The 21453-nt window shown below is 44.9% G+C and overlaps 1 protein-coding gene across 1 annotated transcript in view; it reads left to right on the plus strand.

The window, feature by feature from the left end:
• Positions 1 to 567: 567 nt before the first annotated feature.
• The window catches only part of F8 (coagulation factor VIII), a 419094-nt gene continuing 398208 nt past the window's right edge, over positions 568 to 21453 (plus strand). Inside the window, exon 1 of the mRNA XM_040442408.1 lies at positions 568 to 747. Within this exon, the coding sequence (XP_040298342.1) occupies positions 614 to 747 (134 nt within the window). The 5' untranslated portion in view covers positions 568 to 613. The remainder of the gene's footprint in view (positions 748 to 21453) is intronic.

Here is a 21453-nt window from a genome sequence, read left to right on the forward strand (position 1 = left end):
GTCTGATCCTGCAGTAATACTGCTGTCCACCTGTCCCCTACTTCTTGCTAACCTGCAAAATAAAGAATAAGGAGAACAAGGGCACGGAGGGAATGGAGTATGAGTGTAAGCTCTGGTTACATAGGCTGGTCACTTACCACGGACAGCCATGTATTCTAGGCTGCAGACACAGCAGGAACAGAAAGGGGGGTTTAAGGAAGACTTCATTTACATTTTCTTCATTTTTTTTAGATACAATGCAAAAAAAACTGTTGGTTTCAAAGGTGTTTCTCTTGAAAAATGCATATTTTTAGTAAAACATAAAAGAACGAATGCGGCAACACAATCTGACATTATAGTTAACCTAACATCTATAGGAAAAGTCATTACTTCAAACTTCAATCTTTTATTATTGGTAATAATTTTATTTTTTGAATAAACCAATGTCACTTTCCCTACAATAGACATCAAAGTGCAATGTTATTTCATGTCACACCCGCAGTTTCCTGCTGTGAAATTTCCTTCCTTTTCAAAGTCAGTCAACAAAAATTTCTAGGAAGGGCATCTACTTATGAAAGGAACATTAGGGCACATCCAGAAGTAAGTCATTCTTCTGTGAATACTTGGACCCACAATGAGGCCTGTGATCTTTCTCCATCTATCAGTTTTCTGTCACACATGCGAGGCCATCACAAGAATATTTTACATTGCTGCTGTGGAGCAGTTGTGGAATTACAGGGAAGGGACAGTGTTGTCTGAAGAACAAAGGTAAATGTCAATGTAACAATACAAGAATATGATTGGTTTGTTAAGCTTTTTTTTCCCTTACATGTGCTCAATTTTAACAATTTAGCATTCTATTCATCATGAAAAGCTCTTAGCTATTTCTTTTCTACTTACAAAATTATTATTATACAGAATATTTTATTCATAAGTGAATTACTGAAATTAAGTGAGGTGTCCCTTATTTCTTAACGTGAACTTGATTTGCAACTTTTTCTAGTGAGTGAGTTCCATTCACAGGGAGCTACACAATGCAAATAATGATATTTAAATAAAAGTAACAATAAAATACCTGAAAGTGAAAGATTTTCCTGAACCACACAAAAGCTCCATGTTTTGCACAGCAGACATTACTAACATTACTTGAAGTGTACTTCTAACTATGAACATCATTTTGTTATTAGGTCCAAACTATGTCTGCACTATAAATGTTTTTAATGTCTTCAGCAGCACAGAATATTTTTTTAAGATTGTCATTGAATTCGAATTTTTTTAGATCAAAGAGGATTAAAGGGATTTTCCGGGATTAGCATGTTGATGACAAATCTTCAGGATAGGTCATCAATATGACAATCCCAGATAACCCCTTTAAAAGGCAGTTGTCAATTTCACCATTGTTGAATAGCAACTTTTTAGATTGTGGTTGACCCAAAAAAAAAGGTTAAAAAGTTATTTCTGTTATATCAAGTTATCCCCTATATAAATAATAGGCGATAACAATTATATCGGTCCTACCACTGGGACCCGCACTGATCATGAGAACAGGGGCCCCAAAACCTGTAGAGCCCTCTGAAATGAACAGAGCGGGTGGTCAGATATGCGTGCGGCCGCTCCATTAATTTCTATGGGAATTCCGGAAATAGCTGGGTGCAGTGATGTACAAAGCACAGCAAATCTGTTAGGTCTGCGGCCAGTGCCTGCATCCCTCCTGCTGTCCCCTGGGGGTGCACATCTTATGCCACTCACCATGTCATCTGGCATTCTGGTCACTGCCATCCTCTCCATGCTGCTGCTTCCATGCTCCTCCTCCCTTATGGAGTGTGTACGAACACTTCTGGCCTCTTAAGTGACTAGTGTGCGCGCTCCAAAATACTTCCCCAGCCAATGGCTGAAAGTCCCTGTGTATTTAAGGCACTCTCTCCAGGCCTGAGCTTTAGGTTCCTTGATGATCAGCAAAGGTAATTGATAGTCTAGTGTTATTGCAATTTACCTGAATTTATCCTGCATTATTTCCTGCCAAGTTCTGTATTAGTCCTGCCTGTGTGCTCCTACACTTTCAATTCCAAGTTCAGTTCTGTTCTTATTTAAGTTCACCCAGTCTGTTTTCTCTGTCTCTGTCTCAGTCAAGTTCTGCCTGAATTGTGTGTGCCTTATCACTGCTTTTCCTTCATGTCTTTCGTGTGTCTACAATTGTTATATGGGGCCGACGTCATTTTAAACAAAACTATGCGCAAAGAGCTTCCATTTTTGGTGAATTGTAAGTATAGCAATAATGCAATACAGGTTAACCCATGTTTCCAGTGTCTGCATGTGTATTTGTGCATGGAACAATGTGCTACTACATATAGCGTTTGCTTTTCGTGTGTCTACGTTAACTGTGCGCTGTATGGATCTCTAAAACCAACATTCAAGCTTTGATTCCTGTTCAGACTGTACAGTACCTACAGTTTCCCTATGTTTTTGGTGTGTGTGTTTTTTAGTTTTTTTTTTATATCCTGAGCTCCCGGCATTTTTATTGGAGTCCCTGAACCCAGTGGGTCAGCTGCCCACTACACTGGGACTATCTCAGGAGTTATGGTGTGATTGTTAACCCACAGCATAGTCCAGAACCCTGAATAGAGATTAAAAAGTGAATACCAGGGGACTGACATGTTAACGCCCCAAAGTTTAGCCCAAAGTCAAACCAGTTGGTTGACAGTGGTTCCCCACCCACTGCCGTGACAGCTGCGGAGTGTTCCGGGATTGTGGTGTGGCTGAGTGCCAGAAGTGATGCCTGCATTTGTAAGTCCATAATAATGCCCTTAGGGTTAGCCCTAAGCCAAACCTGGGCAGATTCACATCAACGTTATGAATTCCGTTATTGCTTTCTGTTATAACATGGTTACAATGGAAAATAATGGAATTCATAAGACGGAATTCAAAATGGAAACCTTTAGAGGCATTCCTTTTTGATCTATCATAATAGAGGTCTATGGGCAAGCATAACAGATCTGTCTGGGTACAAGGTGACTAAAAATGGCAAATTACATGGTTTTATTTCTTTCCATTACAGCGTACACTTAGCAAGATTTTTTTTTAAAGATTTAAATAGTTCAGACATTTTGAGATGCAGCGATACCTGTTATGTGTATGTTTTCTTTGTTTATTTTTTATTTGTAGCATTTTTCTTTACAAATTACCCAATAACTTTTAGCCCCTTAGGGGATTATAACCTGCGATCTTCTGATTGCTTGTCTCATAGACCATAATACAAGACTATTATGGTCTAAGATATTTCATTGCTTGTCTGTGAAGCTGTGCCTCTTTCCCGCTTTTTCACCTTCTAGCAACAACCCCCAGTACCCCTCCACACAACCTCTCAGTGTTTTTTCTACATAACTCAGTTTACCACAATTACTGAAGAAAAGCTTTCCACCTTATTCTCCAAATCACTCCTCACCACCTGTGCCCTTGACCCAATTCCATCCCTAACCTCACCACTATAGTTACCCCTGCCCTAACCCACCTCTTCAACCTAAGTCTGGATCAACTTGCAGGATGACAGGCCGAACTGGATGGACAAATGTCTTTTTTCGGCCTTATGTACTATGTTACTAACGCTAACCACTGCCTTTTCATGGTGGTCGCTAAGGGTCCTTAGCCAAGGATGTTCTTTCGACAGCTCAGTCTGAACAAGGCTTGAAAAATCTGGCTCAAGATAATAGGGCAATAGAGTTACCCTCTGCATATAAGGAATTTGGGGACGTTTGTGATAAACAAAATGCGGACAAGCTCCCCCCACACCAACCTTACGATTGTCTTAATAAATTACTTCCTGGTACACCTATACCTTTTGGAAACATCTACCCTTTGGCAGGCCCTGAACTAAAAGCCCTCAAGGACTACAGTCGTGGCCAAAAGTTTTGAGAATTACATAAATATTGGAAATTGGAAAAGTTGCTGCTTAAGTTTTTATAATAGCAATTTGCATATACTCCAGAATGTTATGAAGAGTGATCAGATGAATTGCATAGTCCTTCTTTGCCATGAAAATTAACTTAATCCCAAAAAGACCTTTCCACTGCATTTCATTGCTGTCATTAAAGGACCTGCTGAGATCATTTCAGTAATCGTCTTGTTAACTCAGGTGAGAATGTTGACGAGCACAAGGCTGGAGATCATTATGTCAGGCTGATTGGGTTAAAATGGCAGACTTGACATGTTAAAAGGAGGGTGATGCTTGAAATCATTGTTCTTCCATTGTTAACCATGGTGACCTACAAAGAAACGCGTGCAGCCATCATTGTGTTGCATAAAAATGGCTTCACAGGCAAGGATATTGTGGCTACTAAGATTGCACCTCAATCAACAATTTATTGGATCATCAAGAACTTCAAGGAAAGAGGTTCAATTCTTGTTAAGAAGGCTTCAGGGCGTCCAAGAAAGTCCAGCAAGCGCCAGGATCGTCTCCTAAAGAGGATTCAGCTGCGGGATCGGAGTGCCACCAGTGCAGAGCTTGCTCAGGAATGGCAGCAGGCAGGTGTGAGCGCATCTGCACGCACAGTGAGGCGAAGACTTTTGGAAGATGGCCTGGTGTCAAGAAGGCCAGCAAAGAAGCCACTTCTCTCCAAAAAAAACATCAGGGACTGTCACGACCGCTATCCCAGCAGCAGTCGTGTCGCACCAGACGGAGGGGAAGGGGGACCCTTCTCTACGGATGGGAAATAGAATGGCCACCCCTGACTAACCCTAAGCTGGCACCTGTCTGCCCTGATACCCTAGACGGGGTGTGAACCCTTGCGGCGAGCCGGATGCCTAAACCCTCAGTCGCCCTAACAAGACTGGACTGGGGAAAGGCCGATGGGAGCGCTAGTCACCATCACTCACGTCTAGGAAAACAACAGGGGAAGACAGCAACAAACAAACAACAGCAGAGATAGACTTATCCAGTCACGAGCAGAGAAGGCGATCCCAAACACGACAGTCCACGCCGGACAAGAGCTCCACAGCAACACCATCAAACGATCTCCTTCCAAGGTCAGAGTAGCACTGGAAGTAAGGACTATATCTGGCAATGACTGCAAGTGAAACTGAAACTAATATAGTAGCTGGGAGTGGCAGACAGGACTCACCTGAGAAGGATGCCTACAAACTCCCAGTCAGGACAAAAAGGTTCACAAGGCAAAACCCAGATGACATACCCTGAACCACGGAGCAAACTCACAAGCTATCGCGAGTAGCAAGTCGCTGCGACCTTCTCCTCCCAGACCTGTCTGGATCAGTCACAGTCGTGACAGTACCCCCCTTTCTACGAGGGGCCCCTGGACCCTCAAGACCAGGCCTCTCCGGATGGGAGCTATGAAAAGCCCGAATGAGTCTGTCCGCTTTTATCTTTGATGCTGGAACCCACATTCTCTCTTCGGAACCATAACCTTTCCAGTGCACCAGGTACTGAAGAGAGCGGCGAACATATCGTGAATCAACAATCTTTTCTACCTGAAACTCAAGACTGCCATCAACAACCACTGGTGGAGGCGGTAGTGGCAATGGTTCAGGAGGTTCTACATATCTCTTAAGCAGAGATCTGTGGAAGACATTATGGATCCTTAGAGTCTGAGGTAGCTCCAGACGAAAAGCTACCGGGTTAATGATCTTAATTACCCTATAAGGACCAATAAATCTTGGACCTAATTTCCACGAGGGAACCTTCAACTTGATATTTCTGGTAGACAACCACACCAAGTCATTCACCCCAAGGTCCGGACCTTCAGAGCGCTTCCTATCAGCCCCACGTTTGTATCTACCACCAATTCTCTTCAAACTTTCTTGCACACTCTGCCACACTGAAGAAAGTGAAGACGCAAATCGTTCCTCCTCGGGAATCCCAGACGGCCCCCCCCCCCTCACTAAACGTACAAAACTGAGGATGGAAACCATACGCACCAAAAAATTGTGACTTATCAGTGGATTCTTGACGACGATTACTAATGGCAAACTTGGCTAACGGTAAATAAGATGACCATTCCTCCTGATTTTTGGAAACAAAGCATCTCAAATATGTCTCTAGGTTTCGATTGGTACGTTCAGTCTGACCGTTGGACTGCGGATGGAAAGATGAAGAAAACGACAGATGAACCCCTAAACGAGAACAAAAAGCTTTCCAAAATTTAGAAACGAATTGGGTACCACGATCCGAAACAATATCGGAAGGGACCCCGTGAAGCTTCACGATGTGGTCAATAAAAACCTGAGCCAGTGTGTTAGCATTAGGCAATGCGGCAAGAGCAATAAAGTGCACCATTTTACTGAATCTGTCAACAACTACAAGAATAACAGTCTTCCCCGCTGATACTGGTAGATCCGTAATGAAATCCATTGACAGGTGCGTCCAAGGCCTGTTGGGGATGGCCAGAGGTAAAAGACGCCCTGCCGGACGATTATGATCTACCTTAGAACGAGCACAGGTAGCACATGCAGACACAAAATTCAACACCTCCTGGCGCCATTTAGGCCACCAGAAGCGACGAGACACTAACTCAGAGGTTGCCCTACTACCTGGGTGTCCTGCCAGTGTGGAGTTATGGTGTTCTTTTAGTATCTCCAGTCGTAAATTTTCTGGCACAAACAGTTTACCCGAGGGGCAGGAGGCTGGGGCGTCCCCCTGAGCTTCCAACACCCTCCCCTCCAAACCTGAGTGTAATGCAGAGACCACCACCCCCTTTTGCAAAATGGGCTCTGGTACCTCAACATCACCCCCTCCAGGAAAACTTTGAGACAATGCATCCGCCTTAGTATTTTTTGCCCCCGGGCGATAGGTTATTACAAAATTAAACCTAGTAAAAAATAACGACCACCGAGCCTGTCTAGGGGTGAGACGTTTAGCAGACTCCAGATATAATAAGTTTTTGTGATCAGTAATCACCGTAACGGGATGAACCGCCCCCTCCAAAAAATGACGCCACTCCTCAAAAGCCAACTTAATAGCCAAAAGTTCCCTGTTGCCAATATCATAGTTCCTTTCTGCAGTAGACAATTTCTTCGAAAAGAAAGCACACGGACGCCATTCACCAGGGGACGGGCCCTGAGATAGTACCGCTCCCACCCCCACCTCTGATGCGTCAACCTCTACAATAAAAGGAAGCGAGACATCTGGCTGTACGAGAATAGGGGCCGAGGTGAATCTCTCCTTCAGAGATGCAAAGGCAGTTTTGGCTGCATGTGACCATTTGGAAAAATCGGATCCCTTTCGGGTCATGTCCGTCAGTGGTTTGACCACCAAGGAATAGTTCTTTATAAACTTTCTATAAAAATTGGCAAACCCCAGGAAGCGTTGCAATGCCTTCAGGTTCTCAGGCAGATCCCAGTCTATAATCGCCCGGACTTTCTCTGGATCCATGCGGAAACCTGAATCTGACAACACATACCCCAGAAATGGCAGTTCTTTTACGGCGAACACACATTTTTCTAACTTGGCAAACAATTTGTTGGCCCTTAATATCTGCAGCACTTGTCTCACATGGATCCTATGAGTATCCAGATCTGGGGAATAGACCAGGATGTCATCAAGATATATCACAACAAATCTCCCGATAAGGTGACTAAAAATATCGTTGACAAAATGTTGGAATACCGCAGGCGCATTAGTAAGACCAAATGGCATGACCAGATTTTCATAATGCCCTTCCGGAGTATTAAAAGCCGTCTTCCACTCATCCCCCTCTTTGATGCGAACCAGGTTATAGGCTCCTCTGAGATCCATTTTGGAGAACCATTTAGCACCAGCAACCTGATTAAAGAGGTCGGGAATGAGAGGAAGAGGATAGGGATCTCGGATAGTTATCCAGTTTATTTCCCGGAAATCCAGGCAAGGACGTAGGCCCCCATCTTTCTTTTTAACGAAAAAGAACCCTGCAGCCACAGGTGAAGAAGAGGGTCTGACGTGTCCCTTAGCCAAACTCTCCGAAATATAATCTTTCATAGCCTTCCTCTCCGGGCCGGAAAGATTGTATAACCGGGTTTTAGGTAGTTTTGCCCCAGGTAATAGATTAATCGGGCAATCATATGGACGATGAGGTGGTAACCCCTGACAACCCTTCTCAGAGAACACATCCATAAAATCTGACAGAAAGGCAGGTAAAGATGTTACAGAGAGTGTAGAGCACCTACTACTCAAGCAGTTGTCCTTACAATGTTCACTCCACTCCATAATCTCCCCGGCCTGCCAATCCACCACTGGATTGTGAGTCACCAGCCAGGGAAGCCCCAATACCATAGGAGCCGGAAGACCGTCCAGGACATAACACGAGATATGCTCTTTATGGAGGTCCCCTACCTGCAGATGGATATTATGAATGATCTGAGTTAACTCTTTCTGAGTAAGAGGGGAGGAGTCGATGGCAAAAACAGGAATATTTCTGCATACCGGTTCCGGAGTAAAACCCAGAGCCTGAGCAAACCCGTGAATCCACCAAGTTGACCCCCGCCCCACTGTCCAAAAAGACGGAACAGATCTCAGTTTTATTGCCCGCCTCAACGGTAGCGGACAACAAAAACTGAGACATGCGTATGGAGGAAACGAATACGCCCAGACTGTTCTCCTTCGCACAATCTGGGGACTCTAGTTTTCCGGCGGCTCCTTTGTTTGTGGTCTCTTGGGTTCTGAGGGACAAACCTTTACAAAATGACCCCTCCCCCCACAACGAAAACAAACCTCTGACCTACGGCGGAACTTAGGAGGATTCACCTGTCTAGTGGCGCCCCCTATTTGCATTGGTTCGACTGGACCATAACAGACCGATCCCTGCCCTATAGAGGCCTCCGTAAAATTTAATAGTCTCTCCCTGAGTCGTCTGTCGATTCTTATGGACAGAGACATAGCAGCCTCAAGAGACCCAGGGACCTCATATACCGCCAGCGCGTCTTTTAATTTTTCAGACAACCCCTGGCAGAACTGACTCCTAAGGGCCGAGTCGTTCCATAACGTATCAGTAGCCCACCTACGGAATTCGGAACAATATAGTTCAGCAGACCGGTTCTCTTGCCGAAGTCTACGTAGCTTAGACTCAGCCAGTGAGACCCTGTCCGGGTCATCATATACGAGACCCAGGGCTTCAAAAAACTCCTCCACTGATCGTAAGGCCGGAGAGTCTGATGGTAGGGAGAAAGCCCAAGCCTGCGGATCTCCTTGCAGGAGAGAAAATACAATGCCCACCCGTTGTTCCTCACTGCCGGAGGATCTAGGGCGTAACCTGAAGAACAATTTTCAAGCTTCTCTGAAGGTTACAAATTGGTCTCTCCCTCCTGAGAACCTATCAGGTAAAGCCACTTTTGGCTCAGGAGTACCTTGGTTTCCCGTAGCAACGGTGGAACCCAAGGATTGCTGTTGCAGCACTGTTGCTTTTAATCCTGCCACTTCAAGGGATAACCCCTGTAATTGTTTCGCCAAAACCGAAACCGGATCCATAGTGGAACAGACAAAATACAAAGCAAAACAGCAAGCAGAAAAAAAAAAAAAAAAGAAATGTCACTTTTTTTTTTTTTTAAAAGGCCAGATATACTGTCACGACCGCTATCCCAGCAGCAGTCGTGTCGCACCAGATGGAGGGGAAGGGGGACCCTTATCTACAGATGGGAAATAGAATGGCCACCCCTGACTAACCCTAAGCTGGCACCTGTCTGCCCTGATACCCTAGACGGGGTGTGAACCCGTGCGGCGAGCGGGATGCCTAAACCCTCAGTCGCCCTAACAAGACTGGACTGGGGAAAGGCCGATGGGAGCGCTAGTCACCATCACTCACGTCTAGGAAAACAACAGGGGAAGACAGCAACAAACAAACAACAGCAGAGATAGACTTATCCAGTCACGAGCAGAGAAGGCGATCCCAAACACGACAGTCCACGCTGGACAAGAGCTCCACAGCAACACCATCAAACGATCTCCTTCCAAGGTCAGAGTAGCACTGGAAGTAAGGACTATATCTGGCAATGACTGCAAGTGAAACTGAAACTAATATAGTAGCTGGGAGTGGCAGACAGGACTCACCTGAGAAGGATGCCTACAAACTCCCAGTCAGGACAAAAAGGTTCACAAGGCAAAACCCAGATGACATACCCTGAACCACGGAGCAAACTCACAAGCTATCGCGAGTAGCAAGTCGCTGCGACCTTCTCCTCCCAGACCTGTCTGGATCAGTCACAGTCGTGACAGGGACAGATTGATCTTCTGCAGAAAGTTTGGTGAATGGACTGCTGAGGACTGGGGCAAAGTCATATTCTCCGATAAAGCCTCTTTCCGATTGTTTGGGGCATCTGGAAAAAGGCTTGTCCGGAGAAGAAAAGGTGAGCGCTACCATCAGTCCTGTGTCATGCCAACAGTAAAGCATCCTGAGACCATTCATGTGTGGGGTTGCTTCTCATCCAAGGGAGTGGGCTCACTCACAATTTTGCCCAAAAACACAGCCATGAATGAAGAATGGTACCAAAACACCCTCCAACAGCAACTTCTTCCAACAATCCAACAACAGTTTGGTGAAGAACAATGCATTTTCCAGCACGATGGAGCACCGTGCCATAAGACATTTTGGGTCCATGGCCTGGAAACTCCCCAGATCTTAATCCCATTGAGAACTTGTGGTCAATCCTCAAGAGGCGGGTGGACAAACAAAAACCCACTAATTCTGACAAACTCCAAGAAGTGATTATGAAAGAATGGGTTGCTATCAGTCAGGAATTGGCCCAGAAGTTGATTGAGAGCATGCCCAGTCGAATTGCAGAGGTCCTGAAAAAGAAGGGCCAACACTGCAAATACTGACTCTTTGCATAAATGTCATGTAATTGTCGATAAAAGCCTTTGAAACGTATGAAGTGTGTGTAATTATATTTCACTACATCACAGAAACAACCGAAACAAAGATCTAAAAGCAGTTTAGCAGCAAACTTTGTGAAAACTAATATTTGTGTCATTCTCAAAACTTTTGGCCACGACTGTACATAGAAGAAAATCGGGCTAAGGGGTTTATCCACCCATCTTCCTCACCGGCCAGGGCTCCCATATTCTTTGTTAAGAAGAAGGACGGTTCTCTAAGACCTTGCATTGACTGCCGAGAACTTAACAAAATTACAATCAAAAATCGTTATACTTTATCATTGATCCTTGAGCTTTAGGAGAGAGTGCGACATGCAAAATTCTTTAACAATTAAGACCTGTGAGGCGCCTATAACCTGATTCATATCAGATCTGGAGACTAATGGAAGACAGCTTTTAGATCACGATACGGACATCTTGAATATCTTGTTATGCCTTTTGGTCTTTGCAATGCCCCGGCCACTTTTCAACATCTCGTCAATTATATCTTCAGAGATCTTCTGGACCAGTTCGTAGTCATCTATTTGGATGATATCTTGATCTTCTCTGAATCTATGGAAGAACGTCAAAGACATGTGAGACTTATTTTGGAACGTCTGAGGAAGAATCAACTTTACATTAAGATTGAAAAATGTGAATTTCACCAGACTGAGATCCAATTCCTTGGCTATATAATTTCACCTCATGGCCCACACATTGACTACAAAATTAAAGCAATAGTAGAGTGGCCTACCCCAAGTAGCATAAAAGATGTTCAACGTTTCATAGGTGTTGCCAATTTTTATAGACGCTTCATTAAAAATTGCTTTTGTCTGGTCTCCCCAAGCACAGGAATCCTTTTGTCTCCTAAAGTCCAAGTTCACTACAGCTCCTGTATTAGTTCATCCCGACCCAGAACTCGCCTTCATTGTGGAAGTAGATGCTTCAGACTATGCTTTAGGGGCTATTCTGTCTCAGAGAACTGGAGAGAAGGGATTATTGCATCCGTGTGCTTTTTTCTACCAATGTTTATCCCCTGCTGAGAAGAATTATGATATGGGGAATAAAGAACTGTTAGCTATCATTGCAGCTTTTAAGGAATGGAGACATCATCTTCAAGGAACCTCACAGCAAATAATAGTTCTGACTGATCACCGTAATTTGGAATTCGTTAGATCTGCCAAATGTCTATCGCCTCGCCAAGCTCGTTGGAGTCTCTTCCTCAGTCAATTCAACTTCGCAATCTTGTACAGGCCCGGTTCCTGTAACGGCAAGGCAGATGCTCTGTCTAGAATCTTTTCCAATGATTCCACTTCTACGATTCCGCCCAAGACCATTGTTCTTAAGTCTAATTTTGTGGGAGTAATCCATAATAAGGACTTGCTTTAAAAGATAAAAGAGGCCTATGACTCCGACTCCTTGCTGTCTCGACCACCTGATGATGTGCATTTGGTGCTAAAGAATAGAGTTGAGCGGACTACCTGGATATTCGGGTTCGACGGGTTCGGCCAAGCATCACAAAAAAGTTTGAGTTCGGGACTCGAACTTGACCCCGAACCCGAACCCCATTGAAGTCAATGGGGACCCGAACTTTGGAGCACTAAAATGGCTCTAAAAAAGTCATGGAAAGGGCTAGAGGGCTGCAAATAGCAGCAAAATGTGTTTAAGAGCATGGCAAGTGCTCTGCAAACAAATGTGGAAAGGGAAATTGCTTTGAAATATAAAAGAGGCCTATGACTCCGACTCCTTGCTGTCTCGACCACCTGATGATGTGCATTTGGTGCTAAAGAATAGAGTTGAGCGGACTACCTGGATATTCGGGTTCGACGGGTTCGGCCAAGCATCACAAAAAAGTTTGAGTTCGGGACTCGAACTTGACCCCGAACCCGAACCCCATTGAAGTCAATGGGGACCCGAACTTTGGAGCACTAAAATGGCTCTAAAAAAGTCATGGAAAGGGCTAGAGGGCTGCAAATAGCAGCAAAATGTGTTTAAGAGCATGGCAAGTGCTCTGCAAACAAATGTGGAAAGGGAAATGACTTCAAATAACATAAAATACATTTTAAAAAAAACTATAATCTTGATCTAGGAGGAGGAGGTACATATGGTGTAGGAGGTTGAGGAGGCGGTGGATGTGGCAGTTTAGGTGGAAGCGGCAGTGGAGGACGAGGTAGCCAACACAGTTTTATTTTTTATTTTTTTTTATTTTTTTTGTTCAAATTTTGGCATACCCCAAAACATTTGGAAATATAAAAAATAAAACAAAGAGAAAGTGCGCTGGACTACAACAATGGCTGGGTAAGGCCAGTATACATGTCTATTCTGCACAAGGTAAGGACAAGTCCTGTGGGATCGCTGCCTGGTTCATTTTAATGAACGTAAGCTTGTCCACATTGGCTGTGGACAGGCGGCGGCGCTTGTCTGTGATAACCCCCTCCTGCCGTGCTAAACAAATAATACAGACAATACACTGACTGCAGGGCAGGCCAGAACCTCCAAGGCGTAAAGGGCAAGCTCAGGCTGTGTGCCCAATTTGAAGACCCAGAAGTTGAAGGGGGCAGACCCATCAGTCAGTACGTGTAGGCGTGTGCACACATACTGCTCCACCATGTCGCACGTCCCCATGATGTCCACGACCCAATTGGATATCTTCTCTATCAACTTTCAATGGTCTTTTATGCGCCTACCATGGTGATCATGGGTAGCGGGGAATCAGGGTTCCAGGCCAGAGAGGAAGCCTGAGAAAAGGGATACCACATCTAAGGGAGGTCAATGGAGGAAATGTGATCGAGCGGAAATGTGGGACAAATTATTGAAGCAGAAGCATCAAAGTAAAGGAAGGGGCAAGCGGCAATTACCCACTCCCGACTCGGGGGAGGTAGTGGCGATAAATAACAATACAGGACTCTTAAGATGCCCTGTTATTGGAATGATTAATAAAAAATTACAGGGAATTTCACTGGGTTATTTTGGATTTGGAAACATTAGACAGGAGAGGCCCTGCTGCTGCTTTGTTGACTCTAGATAACTTCTGCCTGATCGCACATCCCCGTGACGTCCACTATCCAATTGGATGTCTTTTCTATCAACTCTATCAATAAGAACTTTCGATGTTCTTTTATGCGCCTACCATGGTGATCATGGGTAGCGGGGAATTAGGGTTCCATGCCGGAGAGGTAGCATGAGAAAGGGATACCACATCCAAGGGAGGTCAATGGCTGAAATGTGATCGAGCGGTAATGTAGGACAAGTTATTAAAGCGGAAGGATCGAATTAAAGGAGGGTGCGCGTGTCAATTAAAGACGAATTTTATAAATTTAAGTCCTTGTCACCTATGCAGAGCAGGGGTTTTTCATCGGAAAAATGGGTTAATGTCACCCACCAATGGAACAGACGATTCTTGAAAATTTCGGTCCCTCTCAACTATGCAGAGCAGGGGTTTATTCACGGCAAAAATTGTAAAATGTCACTTAAGAATGTAACAGACGCTTTTGCACCCTGCTCCCTCTCCTGTTGTGCTGGTGGCTCTGTGAGGCCACTGCCTCTTCCTCCAAACTAGACAGTCACTCGCATGACCTTGATTCCATGTGGGGTCGAGGACCTTATCGTACTCCACATCATCTTCCACCCAGTCTTCACCCCTGCCCTCCGTGTCGGTCTGCACACTGCAGAAAGCCACAGCAGTTGGCACCTGTGTTTCATCATCATCCGAGACGTGCTGCGGTGGTCCTCCCATGTACTCATCCTGAAACATAAGTGGTTGGGCATCTCTTCCACTTCTGGGGCAGGGCTATGTTTATGGCCCTGGGAAACCCTGCTAGCAGAGTTATCAAAAAGCAGAAGAGACTGCTGCATGACTTGGGACTGATGGACATGGGCTGCAGGTGTCAACTCTGATCTTTCAGCAGGAGACTGGGTGGGAGACAATGTGAAGGAACTGGAGGTGCTGTCAGCCACCCAATCTACTATCGTCTGTACTTGTTCTGGCCTCACCATTCGTAGAGCCGCATTCAGCCCTACCAAATAACGCTGAAGGTTCTGTCACCTACATCTACCTGAGGAAGGTGTTTCATTTGTGCGTGTAGCTGGCACAGATCGACCACGTCCTCTCCCTGCAACAGGAGCTCCACCAGCAGCACCATGGCCAGGGCCACGTCCCTTATTTGACGCTCTCCTCATTCTTTGCGTTCACCCACCAAACTAACAGATGGTTTATGTCAGGCGACAATGTAACCGCCATTAGTCAACAATTAAGTTCACTGAGAGTAAGGCAGTGCCAGTGTCATAAAGAGGATACATTTCTTGAGGTCACACAACAGTGTGACAGGCAAATTTTATACAATTACTTCACGGTCACAAGATTTTTTAATTTGTCAACCAACAATGTAACAGCAGTATTGACTGGTTGTATTGGACTGTCAGAAATGCAGCAAAGGCCGCAAATGTAGTGTCTTGCACAAAATGGGTGTTTTTTTAAAACCAGAATATAACAGCTGTATCTAACGCTTGTATTGGACTTTTAGAAATGCAACAAAGGCCCCAAATGTAGGGTCTTGTACAAAATGGGTGTTTTTTTTAAACCCAGAATATAACTGCAGTATTTAAAGCTTGTATTTGACTGTCACAAATGCAGCAAAGGCCCCAAATGTAGGTGTAACGGTCACCTACACACACACACAGGGGGGAGGATAGTGACTACTGTGCTCCACCCTCACCCCTGGCCCTGCCTACTTGCCTCACGAGTCCTGATGACAGGGGACAACTGGACGGCAGACCCTAACTTAGGATACGTGCGGGAAGGACAGACAAGACAAATAACAGATAGTGAACGGACCGGGTCAAAACCAAGAGGACAACGCAGTACAGAGGGATAAATAAAAGGAAAGTCGAGAAGTACCAAAGGAGTCCGCAAAGAATAGTCAGGTGGAAGCCGAGGTCAAAATACCAGGAGGGATGCGCAGTACAGGACAGGAGGAGCAGGCTATGGATCGTCAGGGAACAGGATCAGGTAAGTATACAGGTATCCAACAAACGCCAGGAACCTAAATTAACAGGCAACCTGTGGCTTGCAGGCTGCTTGTATTTATAGTGGGGAGTGAGGGTCATGTGAAGAGGCCAGCGTCACATGACCGACAGACCGACCAGTGATCATCTCGGCGCTCAAGGCTGACCTAGGAGCAGGGAGCCTCCCAGCTAGCAAAGCCGCCCTGGGAACGAGGTCAAACACAGATCCTCGCTCCCGAAGCTAAGCAGCAGGTCTGAGGCTGATGGAAGACCGAGTGCACCTTCGGCACCCCGTTACAGTACCCCTCCTTTTACAAGGGGCCACCGGCGATGGCCTTTCAGGGTGTACTAAATGAAATTTTCAAACAAGTCTAGGAACATGAACCTCCCTGGCAGGTACCCAAGATCTCTCTTCAGGTCCATACCCCTTCCAGTGAATCAGGTACTGCAAGGAATTACGCACCTTCCTGACATCCACTATTTTAGACACCAAATACTCGACAGCATCATTAACAAGAACCGGTAGGCGAGACTTTCGATGGTACTACCAGTTCAAAATATTTTTTAAGTAGAGATCTATGGAACACATTATGAATGTGGAATGACTCGGGCAGCTCCAACCTAAATTATACCGGGTTAATCACCTCCATGATCGTATATGGTCCAATAAAACGAGGAGCAAACTTTTTAGAATCTACCTTAAGAGAGAGATTCTTGGAGGACAACCATACCTTATCCCCAACCTGAAAATTCACCCCCCTTGAACGTCTCCTATCGGCCTTGAGTTTCTGAGAACTTTGAGCCTTTTCTAAGTTCGATTGAACCCGGGCCCAAACTGTGCACAGTTCAGAGGAGAGCCTATCCGCCTCAGGGTTAGAGGAGAAGACGGATGACCCAGAATGAAAATGGGGATGGAAACCATGGTTACAAAAGAAAGGTGAAACCTCAGCAGAAGAATTGACACGGTTATTCAAAGCAAATTCAGCCAATGGAAGAAATTTAACCCATAATTGCTGGTCATCAGCAACATACAACCTGTATTCAGTCTGCCCATTACTTTTAGGGTGGTAGGCAGAGGAAAAAGACAATGAAATTTGACATTTTTGACAGAAGGCCCTCCAGAATTCGGACACAAACTGCACACCCCTGTCAGAAATAATATTTTCCGGGATACCATGCAATCGAACAATTTCTTTCACAAAAATAGACGCCAGGGTTTTGGCATTCGGGAGTTTAGACAGGGCAATGAAATGGACCATCCTGCTAAACCTATCGACCACTACCCAAACCACAGTCTTACCCTCCGCCGGCAGTAGGTCAGTTATAAAGTCCATCGAGATATGGGACCAGGGTCTACTGGGAATGGGTAGCGGTCGTAGCTTACCAGCTGGGCGAGTCCTAGGTGTCTTGGACCTGGCACAAACCTCACAGGCTGACACGTAGGACTTGACATCCCTAGTTAGAGTGGGCCACCAATAAGATCTAGAAACCAGATCCTTAGTGCCCTCAACACACGGATGTCCACAAAAGGCAGAATCGTGACACTCACCCAACAGCTGGAGACAAAATTGTACGGGAACAAACAACTTATCTGTTGGGGTGGATACCGGTGCCAGATGTTGTTCAGACCTAATGTGAGCCGAGATATCCTGGGTTAGAGCTGCTATGAATACTTTTGCTGGTAGGATGGATTCAGGTGGTACCTCAGTAGGTTGAAAAGCATGGAAGCTCCAAGATAATGCATCCGCCTTCACATTTTTACTTCCCGGCCTGAACGTAATGAAAAAATCAAAACGAGTAAAAAACTGAGCCCATCTGGCTTGACGGGGATTCAACCTTTTAGCAGACTCGAGAAACATAAGGTTTTTATGGTCAGTGACAACAGTTACACAATGTCTTGCCCCTCCAGAAAATGCCTCCACTCCTCAAAAGCCCATTTAATGGCCAGCAGCTCCCTATTCCCTATGTCGTAGTTTCTCTCCGTGGGAGAGAATTTCCTGGAGAAGAAGGCACACGGTCTCAGGTTAGTGAGGCTAGCAGGACCTTGTGAAAGGACTGCTCCTGCGCCGTCCTCGGATGCATCCACCTCCACAATAAAAGGTCTCTCCTGGTCAGGCTGGATCAGAATGGGAGCGCTACTGAATGCCTTTTTTTATTTTTCAAATGAAGAAATGGCCTCAGTAGACCAATTCTCCAAATCTGCCCCTTTCTTAGTAATGGCGGTCAACGGTTTAGCAATTACAGAAAAATTCATAATAAATTTACGATAGTAATTGGCGAAACCTAAGAACCGTTGTAAGGCCTTTAAGGATGAAGGTCTTACCCATTCCTTAATTGCTAGTACCTTACCAGGATCCATCTTGAAGGCGTGAGGAGTCAGAACATGCCCTAGAAACAGAATCTCCTGTACACCAAAGACACATTTCTCTTGCTTAGCGGATAGCTGATTCTCCCTCAACACCTCTAATACTTGTTTAACATGAGACACATGGGATTCAAAGTCAGGAGAGAATATCGAAATGTCGTCAAGATAGACAATAACAAATTTACCTAAGAACTCCCTAAGAATCCCATTCATAAAGTTTTGGAACACAGCTGGGGCATTGCTGAGTCCAAAAGGCATCACCTGATATTCAAAGTGTCCTGCCGGAGTATTGAACGCCGTCTTCCATTCGTCTCCCTCCTTGGTTCGGATTAGATTGTATGCCCCTTTTAGGTCAATCTTGGAAAACCAGGTTGCCCCCAGAACCTGGTTAAATAAATCCGGAATCAATGGGAGGGAGTATCTATTCTGGACAGTGATTTTATTTAATCTCCGGTAATCGATACATGGCCTAAGACCACCATCTTTTTTCTTAACGAAGAAAAACCCCGCCCCCATAGGAGAGACAGAAGGTCTAATATGCCCTTTACCAAGGCTCTCCTTAATATAATCTTCCATGGCCTTGCGTTAGGGCTTAGAAAAATTATAAATTCGCCCCTTAGGAAACTTGGCCCCCTCTACTAGCTCTATAGTACAATCATAAGGTCTATGGGGGGGTAGAACCTCTGGGGTTGGTGAAGAGAATGCATCAGAATATTCCCTAACAACAGTGGGTAAAGTATCAGACTTTACTGAGACCCCAGCCTGTACCACGGACAAGCACGAGTCACACTTAGGCCCCCATCTCACCAACTCCCCCTTGGACCAATCTATAGTGGGGTTATGTAGTCGGAGCCAAGGCAACCCTTGTACCACCTCAACCGGTAGGTTTTCCAGGACTAAAAGGGAACATCTCTCTGAGTGGCACACACCCACGGTTAGAGAAATCTCTGAGGTACATGAGCTCACCGTACCAACAATGAGAGGAGTAGCATCAATAGCCATGACATGGATAGGAGTTGTAAAGCAAACATTGGAATACCCAATCTTACAGCGTACTCAATGTCAATAAAGCTGGCCGCTGAGCCAGAATCAATAAAGGCCTTACCCAGCCATTTATCTACCCCCAGAGAAATCGTAATGGGTACCAAAAGCTTACATTTAGAAAAATCAGGGTGTACCTAGTCTTTAGGTTGCCTTGCCTTAGGAGACTTGACAGAGAGGACCTTCTTAGGACACTGGTTGATCCAATGGTCAGGATCTTCACAGTAAAAGCATTCTCACATCTGCAGCGAAGATTCCCTCGGGTCATGCCAACCTGCATGGGTTCCTCGGTGGAGACCTCAGCATTGTCTCTGGGATAGTATGTGAAAAGTATGTGAACCCTTTGGAATGATATGGATTTCTGCACAAATTGGTCATAAAATGTGATCTGATATTCATCTAAGTCACAATACTCGACAATCACAGTCTGCTTTAACTAATAACACACAAAGAATTAAATGTTACCATGTTTTTATTGAACACACCATGTAAACATTCACAGTGCAGGCGGAAAAAGTATGTGAACCCCCTAGACTAATGACATCTCCAAGATCTAATTGGAGTGAGGTGTCAGCCAACTGGAGACCAATCAATGATATGAGATTGGAGGTGTTGGTTACTGCCCTGTCCTATAAAAAACACGCACCAGTTCTGGGTTTGCTTTTCACAAGAAGCATTGCCTGATGTGAATGATGCCTCGCACAAAAGAGCTCTCAGAAGACCTACGATTAAGAATTGTTGACTTGCATAAAGCTGGAAAGGGTTATAAAAGTATCTTCAAAAGCCTTTCTGTTCATCAGTCCACGGTAAGACAAATTGTCTATAAATAAAGAAAGTTCAGCACTGCTGCTACTCTCCCTAAGAGTGGCCGTCCTGTAAAGATGACTGCAAGAGCACTGCGCAGACTGCTCAATGAGGTGAAGAAGAATCCTAGAGTGTCAGCTAAAGACTTACAAAAGTCTTTGGCATATCCTGTTAGCGAATCTACGATACGTAAAATACTAAACAAGAATGGATTTCATGGGAGGATACCACAGAGGAAGCCACTGCTGTCCAAAAAAAACATTGCTGCACATTTACAGTTTGCAAAAGAGCACCTGGATGTTCCACAGCAGTACTGGCAAAATATTCTGTGGACAGATGAAGCCAAAATTGAGTTGTTTGGAAGAAACACACAACACTATGTGTGGAGAAAAAGAGGCACAGCACACCAACATCAAAACCTCATCCCAACTGTGAAGTATGGTGGTGGGGGCATCATGGTTTGAGGCTGCTTTGCTGCGTCAGGGCCTGGACGGATTGCTATCATCGAAGGAAAAATGAATTCCCAAGTTTATCAAGACATTTTTCAGGAGAACTTAAGGCCATCTGTCCACCAGCTGAAGCTCAACAGAAAATGGGTGTTGCAACAGGAAAACGACCCAAAGCATAGAAGTAAATCAACAACAGAGTGGCTTAAACAGAAGAAAATACACCTTCTGGAGTGGCCCAGCCAGAGTCCTGACCTCAATTCGATTGAGAGGCTGTGACATGACCTCAAGAAAGCGATTCACACCAGACATCCCAAGAATATTGCTGAACTGAAACAGTTCGGTAAAGAGGAATGGTCAAGAATTACTCCTGACGGTTGTGCACGTCTGACCTGCAACTACAGGTAACGTTTGGTTGAAGTTATTGCTGCCAAAGGAGGTTCAACCAGTTATTAAATCCAAGGGTTCATATACTTTTTCCGCCTGCACTGTGAATGTTTACATGGTGTGTTCAATAAAAACATGGTAGCATTTAATTCTTTGTGTGTTATTAGTTTAAACAGATTGTGATTGTCTATTGTTGTGACTTAGATGAAGATCAGATCACATTTTATGACCAATTTGTGTAGAAATCCATATCATTCCAAAGGGTTCACATACTTTTTTTTGTATATAAAAAGTACACCCATTTATCCTTGCTTTTGGGGTGAAAATGCAATCTGATACAACCAGTTTTAGGGTGTGTTTATTTCATACATAAAAGTACTTCCATTCCTCATGTGATGCCAAATACCAGCTACAATATGCTCCTACTGCCACCCACCATCGTGTGCTGCCACTGCTTTTGCCCCCCACCTCACCACTCTGTGACTTGGCCACTGTGTTGACTCCTCATGCTGTTGCTACCTCACTACTCTGTCACTGTGCCACGTGTTGACTTCTCATGTTGTTGCCACCTCACCACTTTGTCACTGGGCCGCTATTGTCCC

This window comes from Bufo bufo, chromosome 8 (assembly GCF_905171765.1).
Source record: "Bufo bufo chromosome 8, aBufBuf1.1, whole genome shotgun sequence".
Classification (NCBI taxonomy): Eukaryota; Metazoa; Chordata; class Amphibia; order Anura; family Bufonidae; genus Bufo; species Bufo bufo.